Source organism: Bison bison, unplaced genomic scaffold (genome assembly GCF_000754665.1).
Source record: "Bison bison bison isolate TAMUID 2011002044 unplaced genomic scaffold, Bison_UMD1.0 scf7180017864309, whole genome shotgun sequence".
Lineage (NCBI taxonomy): Eukaryota > Metazoa > Chordata > Mammalia > Artiodactyla > Bovidae > Bison > Bison bison.
In genome coordinates, this window is record NW_011494881.1 from 3175368 (window position 1) to 3184495 (window position 9128).

The window sequence follows — 9128 nt, forward strand, 5'->3', positions numbered from 1 at the left end:
TTTTCTGAATGTTGAGCTTTAAGCCAACTTTTTCACTCTCCTCTTTCACTTTCATCAAGAGGCTTTTGAGTTCCTCTTCACTCTCTGCCATAAGGGTGGTGTCATCTGCATATTTGAGGTTATTGATATTTCTCCTGGCAATCTTGATTCCAGCTTGTGCTTCTTCCAGCCCAGTGTTTCTCATGATGTACTCTGCATAGTAGTTAAATAAGCAGGGTGACAATATACAACCTTGACGTACTCCTTTTCCTATTTGGAAGTTTTCTTAAGACTTTGCAAATGTGATCTTGAAAACACAAGAGTGAAACAAGATGAGTTTCTATGGATAAGAGTGGGTAATGTTGTAGAGTTGTGTATAAGTTGAAATGCAAATATTTACTGAGTGAATGGGTCAGAACGCTAAATCCTTATGTCTTTTTTAAGTTTTTATAACAGAAAATTTCAAACTTATCTAAGACATATACAGAAGTTGACAGTGTAATGAACCCCTGTGTATTCGTTTTTCAGCTGCAACAATTATTTTATCCAAATGCCCCCTCACTTGTTGTGCTTGAATTATTCTGATGCAAATGCTAGATAACATGTTATTATACCCAGAAATATTTGGGTATGTATTTCTAAAACAAAAGGGTTATTTTTTTCAAAACTCACAATACTGTTAATGACATCTAAAAAATTAATAGTAATTAATATCTTCAAATAACAGTCTTCAAATTCTCAGTGGCCTCATGCATACATGCTTTGTTTTTCTTTTATGGCTTGTTTTTTTTTTAATCTGAATCCAAATAAGTGATTTCATTAAATCTCTTCAATACATGGATTCCTCTATTTCTTCTATAGCTTTTTAAATTATTTAAGAAACCAAGTTTTCATGAGTGATACCATTTAACAGAAAGCAGTATGCTGCTGTTTTCTGTATTTCCTGTAAATTGAGGTTGGTTTGTTTGTGCACATTTATTTCACAGATGATATACTTCCATCAGGAGGTATGTAACATCTAGTTCTTTTTCCTTTTTATGATTTTAACCTATATTGATAACAACACCATTGGCCTTTGTGTCAATGTCTCTTCAGTCATTTTTGCTGTCACTTAGTATCTAGAAGATTCCCAAGGAAGGGCTCATGATTCACTTTTCACTCTCATGCATTGGAGAAGGAAATGGCAACCCACTGCAGTGTTCTTGCCTGGAGAATCCCAGGGACAGAGGAGCCTGGTAGGCTGCCGTCTTGAGTCGCACAGAGTCGGACACGACTGAAGCGACTTAGTAGTGGTAGTATTGATGATAGCTTGTTTGTAACTTTAAAATCATTTTGGATGGATTTAAAATTCTTGGTTTACCTTTTCCTTCAATATCTTACATATGTTTTCCATTGGAATAAAGCATACTATAAAAAGTCTGATGCCAGTCTGATTTTTTTCCTGTTATAAGTGATTGATTTAGTTTTTTTGCCTGAATACAAGTGTTTTTTCCTTTTCCTTAAAAAATCAGTAGTTACACTAGAATATATTTCGGTGTTGTTCACTTTTTATGAATGCACAGTGCACATAATTTGTAGTTTCAAATGTATGTATTTTTAAATGTCAACAAAATTTCTTGAATTCTAATTTTTCTGGTATTTGGTTTGTCTGATTGCTTTGGTTTTTTTCTTCAAGGACTCCTGTTATACATATGTTGGCTCTTTTTTCCTCTCTCCTTTATCACTTGATAACAAATTTTTTAATCTTTATTTAAATTTTCAAACTTTTCAAAATTAAGGCATCATTTGTTGTGTTCAATCAGTCTTGTATTCCTTCCAGTGTAGTCTTCATTTGTGAAAAGTCTTTGCCTTTTATTTCTACTTCTTTGAGTCATTTCATCCTATTATTTTACTTTTTCTCATTCTGATTTTTCTTGTTCTCTCATGTATCAATATTTAAAAATTTTCTTCTAGGTCATTCAGAAATACAATATGTACTCTTTATCTGTTTTGCAGGCATTCCTTTCTAGAGCTCTTTCATTGTTTTGGTGAATATTTTTATTTGTCCCATTATAATTACTTTCTATAGTATTTAACCATAACCTGTTCTGTTGCTCATTTTTAGATGGGATTAATCTTTTCAAACTTTTGATGGGGAGCTATGGGTCAGAATAGTTTTCTCGCTTCACAGGTCTAGAGCTGCTGTTTTTATTTTTGATAGTATTTAAGAATACAGTCTACAAAGTATATCTCAATAAAGCTGTTTAAAAAAAGTCTCCCACTTTTTGAGCTCTGATTGATTTTCCCTTCACTTTCATCTGAGTCATCTCTTTCCTTTGCTTCTGGGATCCCTGTCATCCTCAGTTTGAATTTTAGGTCCAGTAATTTCTTAGTGCAGGGCTTTGTCCCTGCAAAGAAGCATTGGTTTGTTAGTTTGAGAGTTCATTTGGGCCCAGACTGTTTCAGGCTTTTTCAGCAAAATTTCTTGAATTCTAATTTTTTTGGTATTTGGTTTCACACTTTACCTCTGGCTCCTCATGATCACCTTTAAATGTGTAAGAATTCTACCAGTTTCAGCTGACTTTCTCAAATTATGCTTTCCCCATTATGCTTTCTGGGGAATATCTTTGTGTTCTTAGGGCTAGCAAACCCCTCCCCCACCCCAGTAGGTTTTTGTCTCTACCTGCTTATGTTTGGAAACCATGAAAATACCTTGTCGCTAAATTTTGTCATAGATGTTTGTGGAAAAGTATATTTGCTTTTGACTTTAAAAAAAGTGTCTTTTCTTGAAACAGTTCTCCTAACTTGGGTTCCATGATATCACACAGGTTTTCTTCCTTCTTCCCTGGCTAATCTTTCCCAACTTTGTTGAAGTCTTTTTATATTTTTACTTGCACTTTAAATACTGGCATTCCTCACAGTTCTGCTTCTGTAATTGTTCTCGCTTATTAACATGTTCTTTCTGTGTATAGTGATTAGTTGCACTTTGGAGTCAGAACACAATATAAATTCCAATTGTGTTATTTCCTGGCTCTGTAACCTGGGGCAAATCACTTCATATTTCACTGCCCATGTTCCCATTTTAAAAATTGGTATTAATTTTTTAATATACTTTTAAGACGAAATAAGGTGTTTATTCAGTGCTTTTCTTATAACAAGCAGTCAATAAGTACAGAAATATAGACGTATAGGTGTGGAATTCCCTGGTGGTCTAGCGGTTAGGACTAAGTATTGTTAAATAGATAAATAGATAAATGTAACTTAATCACTCCTATTGTGAAGTAGTGAAAGTCACTCAGTCGTGTCTGACTCTTGGGACCCCATGGACTGTAGCCACAAGGTTCCTCTGTCCATGGGATTCTCCAGGCAAGAATACTGGAGTGGGTTGCCATTTCCTTCTCCAAAGGTGATCAGCTTAAGTCAGGTTTAAATCCCTTATGTGTTTACCGATGGCATTTTGTTGATGCTGATCACCACAGTTCTTTCTCTGAACTACCATACTACAATGCCCTGTAATTTTTTTTTTAAAGGAGGCGGGTGTTTAAAAATGGACTCATTTGTTGGTTTTTTAAGACATTTCCACATAATGTTACTAGTGAGCTAATGATGGAATTCAGCTTGCCCAGGCCATTCTTCAAAGCAAGCTGCTTTATAGAACTTTCCCAATTGTGCTAGAATTTTGGAGTTAACTAGCAACAAGCCTGAAATTTTGGTTATGTATATAAGTACAAAGCTGGGTCATCAAATCCCTGTTCTGGCCCTCAACCCAGTGCATTTCAACTAAGGCGTCATCTACCTCCTTCTTAACGTTTATCAGACACTTGAATAAGTAACGTCCAGCCACTCCTTGGAGATGGTTCCCTTTTTCAGACACTGGGCTGCTGAAGGGCTCAGGAGCCTCGTGGTCCTGGGCTCCATTACTAGAGCCTTTACAACCTTCCAGAACCTCCATGCCCCCCTTTTCCTCACTCCTTTCATCCTCTGTGGGTTCTGGGTTTTCCTCCTGGGAAAGCGAGTCCTGGCTGGGGCCGTGGCCCCCCACAGTGGCAGACTCGCCTTCCGGTGGAGCAGGACCCCCCAGGGCACTCTCCTGGGGGGCCTGGGCAACATCCTGACTACTGCCAGACTCTTTGGGGGCAGACTTTTTCTCTTCCAAGGCTTCGATCACGTTCTTGGGAGCTAGGGGCACTTCTCTCAGTTGTCTCACTCGGTCTCTTTTCTTCCTCCTTAAGTGAATCCAGGAGTTTTCTAGGGCTGTTAGGAAAAGGCTGATTTCCTCCTTTCCACAGGGAACTCATTTATGCTGGACCTTTAGATCAGTGAGGATTTTTTCAACCCATGTTGTCACAACCACGATGCCTTCCACTGTCTCAGGGCCCAGAGATGGCGCTTTGAGGGCTAGTTCTTTCATCACAGACCCGAGGACTACAAACGTAATGGGCTTCCTTGGCTTCTCTAGTTTTCTTTGCTTACTGGGTGGTAATGGTACTGTTAGTCATCATAAAAACTCCAAGCCAAAGCCCATCTCATTGTCTGACCCTGGCAGAATTCAGTATAGGTGACTTTAGGAACCCCTTGTATGCGAAGTTCTTCCTTCAGAGGAGCCAGGCTGCATTTTTTCCCCAGCATATGGCTATACCATCTTAATCTTTTTTTAAGCTGTAAACTGTCGTGGATGATCCTTTTAACAAACTCTAATTTACCTCCTTCTGCCATGATCTTTGTGCTTCCTCCTGTATTTACAGAACTGGGTAGGGGTCTTCAAGGATTTCGAGAATTCACTCAGAATTCACTCCCTTGGCTTCCAACTGATTGGCAAAAAAGGCAGGGTTGCACATGCAAAAGTCATAAGTATCTCAGATTCTTCTTTAAGAGCATCCATCAGGAGTGTCTTCTGTAGTACTTTAACTACTTTTATAAGATCAGATAAGTGGCTCCAGTCATATGTGTATATGCTATTTGTTTATAAACTTCTTTTTATAATACAATTTTACAATAGCTATTAAAATGTTAAATGTTTGTAATTTTTGACCTAGGAATTCAACTTCTAGACATGTAATCTACTGAAATTATACATATACTGAGGGATCTGGAGATACAGTACAAGGTTATTCACTATAGCCTTGTTTCTAAAGGTGAAAGTTTGGATCCTACCCAAATGTTCATTAGTAGGGTATTGCTAAAATAAATGATACTGGGAATTTCCTGGCAATCCAGTGGTTAGCACTCAAGAGCTTTCACTGCTGAGGCTGGGTTGAGTCCCTGGGGGGGAAACTAAGATTGCATGTGTCGCAGCCGGAAAGAAAAGAAGATACTGTAGCCATATGAAGAAATCATATGTAGTTTTAAAAAATTAAGTAGATGTGTATCTATGGCTAAGATACAACAAATTTAGAAGGTAGGTTGTAAAACCATGCATAAATCTCTTTTTTTTTTTTTTAAGTTATTTATTTGGCTGCACTAGGTCTTTGTTGCAGCATGTGGGATCTTTAGTGTGGCTTGTGAACTCTTCATTGTAGCATGTGGGATCTAGTTCCCTGAGGAATCAAACCTAGGCTGCATACATTGAGAGTGCAGAGTCTTAGCCACTGGACCAGCAGGGAAGTCCCAGTATAATCCCATCTTTATAAATTCATAAAATTATATGCTAGGATTTGTGAGGTGTGTGTATTTCAAAAATAGTATGTGGAGGAATATTTAGTGAACTGTTAGCAGTTACTTATTAGGAGACTGATATTAAGGAAAGCTTTTGCATTTTATGCTAAACGTTTTTCTGCATTGTTTGATTTTTAAAAACAATAAGCATGTATTTTTATAATTACCAGATTTAGAAACAACAACAAAAAGAGGAAGGACTTCCCTTTTTGTTGGTCCAGTGGTTAAGACTCCACACTTGCACTCCAGAGGTGCAGGTTCAATCCCTGGTGGAGAACTACGATCCCACATGCTGCACGGTGCGGCCAAATAAATAAAAACAGCAACAAAAAGAGCACAGACTTCACAGTATCTGGATGCTGTCACTGCTAACTGTGTGCTATACACTTACTTTTCCTTTTTTTCCCAATAGAATGCCCAGTGTTTACATGGGGACATCGCTCAGTCACAAAGAGAAATTACACTGAAAGGCTTCAGAGAGGGTAGTTTTAAAGTTTTGGTGGCAACCAATGTGGCTGCCCGTGGTTTGGACATTCCTGAGGTTGACCTGGTGATTCAGAGTTCACCTCCACAGGTAGGAAATGAGTTTTTTTCCCCCTCAATTTTATTGAAAAATAATTCACATACATCACTGTATAAGTTTAAGCCATAATAGCACTATGCTTTGCTCTATATATGTTGTGAATTGATGCCCACAATAGGTTCAACTACCACCCACCTTCTCATATAGGTATAAAAGAAGAAAGGAATTATCTTTTAATTGAAAGTTTATATCTTTTGACCACCTCCCTTCATTTCTCCTCCCCACCACCCTCTGTTTCTATGAGTTTAGTTTTTTTATTTGTTGTTGTTGTTTTTTAGATTCCATATATAAGTGAGATCATACAGTATTTGTCTTTTTCTGACTTATTTCACTTAGCATATTGCCTTTAAGGTTCATCCATGTTGTCACAAATGGTAGGATTTCCTCTTTTTATGGCTGAGTAATATTCCATGTAAACCTTTTTATTTGTCTCTTGATGGACACAGGTTGGTTCTGTGTCTTGACTATTGTAAATAATGCTGCCGTGAACATAGGGGTGTGGATATCTTTTTGAATTAGTGTTTTCATATCCTTTGGATATACTCTTGGAAATGTAATACTGGATCATGTGGTCATTCTATTTTTAACTTTTGAGGATCCTCCATATTGTTTTCCAACAGTGCATAAAGTTATCTTTTCTCCACTTCCACACCAGCATTAACAAATGTTAATCTGTTCTCTTTTGTCTTTTTGGTGATGGCCATTCTAATAGGTGTAAAGTTGATATTTCGTTGCGTTTTTACTTTGCAAGCAAATGAAATTTGATTTGGAGAAAATAAGAGTAGCTATATAAATTGCCTTTTATTTACAAGACTTTGCTTAGATTAAAAAATATATATGTTATCTATTCTTGCTCTTAGCCAGTTTTTGTTAGTGTAATGTTAAATTGATCAGAATCTGGTACCTTTGCAAATGATTAAGTTCTTTATTTACATTTGAAGTATGTAATCATGCAAGACAAGTATAAAAAGTTGCCATATAAAGAACCTTGGGATAGGCTGGATAAAAAGGTTTTAAATCTCATTGCTTTTACTGCAGAATTCAAGCATAAACATTCTCTGGAATATTGAAAAGATCAACAGGATTGAAATAAAAATGTTATTATCCATAGTAGTAGTTGTTTCTAGTATTACTATTTGGTTGCTGGAATGACTGTTTAATTTGCCACATTTTTTAAGAAGAGTTACCTCTTTTATTTTTAGGATGTTGAGTCCTATATTCATCGCTCTGGACGCACAGGTCGAGCTGGCCGGACAGGGATCTGCATATGTTTTTATCAACCAAGAGAAAGAGGTCAATTACGATATGTGGAACAAAAAGCAGTAAGTAGAGTTAAATTATTTCAGGCTTATTATCTAAATGGTGCCTTAGAAAAGAGATCAGAGATCTTTTTATATTTGTTCTCACAAATAGATTTTATGACTTCTCCTTTAAGCTGCATTTGGATGTGAAGCATGTGGAGACCTAAATTTATATTAGCTGCAAGACTTTGTTTTAATACAGCTTTTATTATGAAGACAGAAGAGCTGACTTTCTCCCTTTGCCCTTGAATTTCTCCCTTGACTAAAATCAGAAGTGCATTGTGATTTCAGTACCTCTTAGTCTGATATTGTAAATGGATGATTATGACATTATCTTGGTGTGATAGTCAAGATTATATTGAGAAATGTTACAATAGCCAGTTTCTACAAGAAATTACACATTTTTTGTGGTCTCGAGTTTTTGTAGTATTTTTCCTGTTTTTATGATGTGTATTTTCATACATTATTTCACATACTTTGTACGATGAAGATAATAAGAAAAAATTTATTGTAAACAGCATCTTTTTTTAAAAATCAGCTGTTTTGTAACTGTAATTCCATGATTTGTAACTACGAGACAATTGAAAGAAAAATTGTTTTTTCCCTTTTTCTAGAATTTGTTATTGATGATTTATTAGGAAATCTTGATCTGCTAGGGCTTGGAAATCTTTAAGTCCAAGAAATGGAAATTCAACAATCTAGATTAATTTAGGAATTAATTGTAAAGACTTCCATTTTTCTTTAATGTAATTCTTTCATTTTCAGGGAATTACTTTTAAACGTGTAGGTGTTCCTTCTACAATGGATTTAGTTAAATCTAAAAGCATGGATGCCATCAGGTATGCTTTCTGACCTTGCTGAATGATTTTTTATTTTGTATTAGGCTATACATCTTTAAGCTCTCCTAGTTGACATATCAGAAAATTTAATCACCAGTTTTACCAACAGACATTTAATTACATTAAAATACGAAAAAGTTGCTCTCTTTTCCCATTACTTCTTTTATCTTTAATCTTTCCCGTTTGTCTTGACCAAGAAAATGTGCTGTTTTTGAACCGTAGGTCTTTGGCTTCTGTTTCTTATGCTGCTGTTGATTTTTTCCGACCATCAGCTCAGAGACTGATAGAAGAGAAGGGGGCAGTGGATGCGCTGGCTGCAGCGTTAGCCCACATCTCTGGCGCGTCAAGTTTTGAACCACGATCTTTGATCACCTCCGATAAGGTAGAAATCTGTGAGAAAATTGTATGTGGTTGAGAAAGATTAAAACTGAACCATAGATATTTATCTGGAGAGAAATATAGGACATCTTTACTTTGCACAGTACTGTGTTAACTGAAACTTGTATACCAGAACCTGTTTTGTCATGGAGCCATGCAAATCGAGAAATAGACTCCAGCTAACATCAGTTCAGTTCAGTTCAGTCGCTCAGTCGTGTCCGACTCTTTGCGACCCCATGAATCGCAGCATGCCAGGCCTCCCTGTCCATCACCAACTCCCGGAGTTCACTCAAACTCACATCCATCGAGTCGGTGATGCCATCCAGCCATCTCATCCTCTGTCATCCCCTTCTCCTCCTGCCCCCAATCCCTCCCAGCATCAGGGTCTTTTCCAATGAGTCAAGTCTTCACATG

General features: G+C 36.8%; 1 protein-coding gene and 1 pseudogene across 6 annotated transcripts in view; one reads left to right on the forward strand and one right to left on the reverse strand.

Moving 5' to 3' along the window:
- Positions 1-9128, forward strand: part of DDX50 (DEAD (Asp-Glu-Ala-Asp) box polypeptide 50) — a 33785-nt gene that overhangs the window by 16981 nt on the left and 7676 nt on the right. For all 6 annotated transcript variants that reach the window (XM_010852196.1, XM_010852195.1, XM_010852194.1 and 3 more), the window contains 4 exons: positions 6026-6187; positions 7399-7518; positions 8263-8336; positions 8559-8718. In XM_010852196.1, coding sequence (XP_010850498.1) covers positions 6026-6187; positions 7399-7518; positions 8263-8336; positions 8559-8718 — 516 coding nt within the window. The remainder of the gene's footprint in view (positions 1-6025; positions 6188-7398; positions 7519-8262; positions 8337-8558; positions 8719-9128) is intronic.
- On the reverse strand, positions 3298-5520 carry LOC104997536 (annotated as a pseudogene).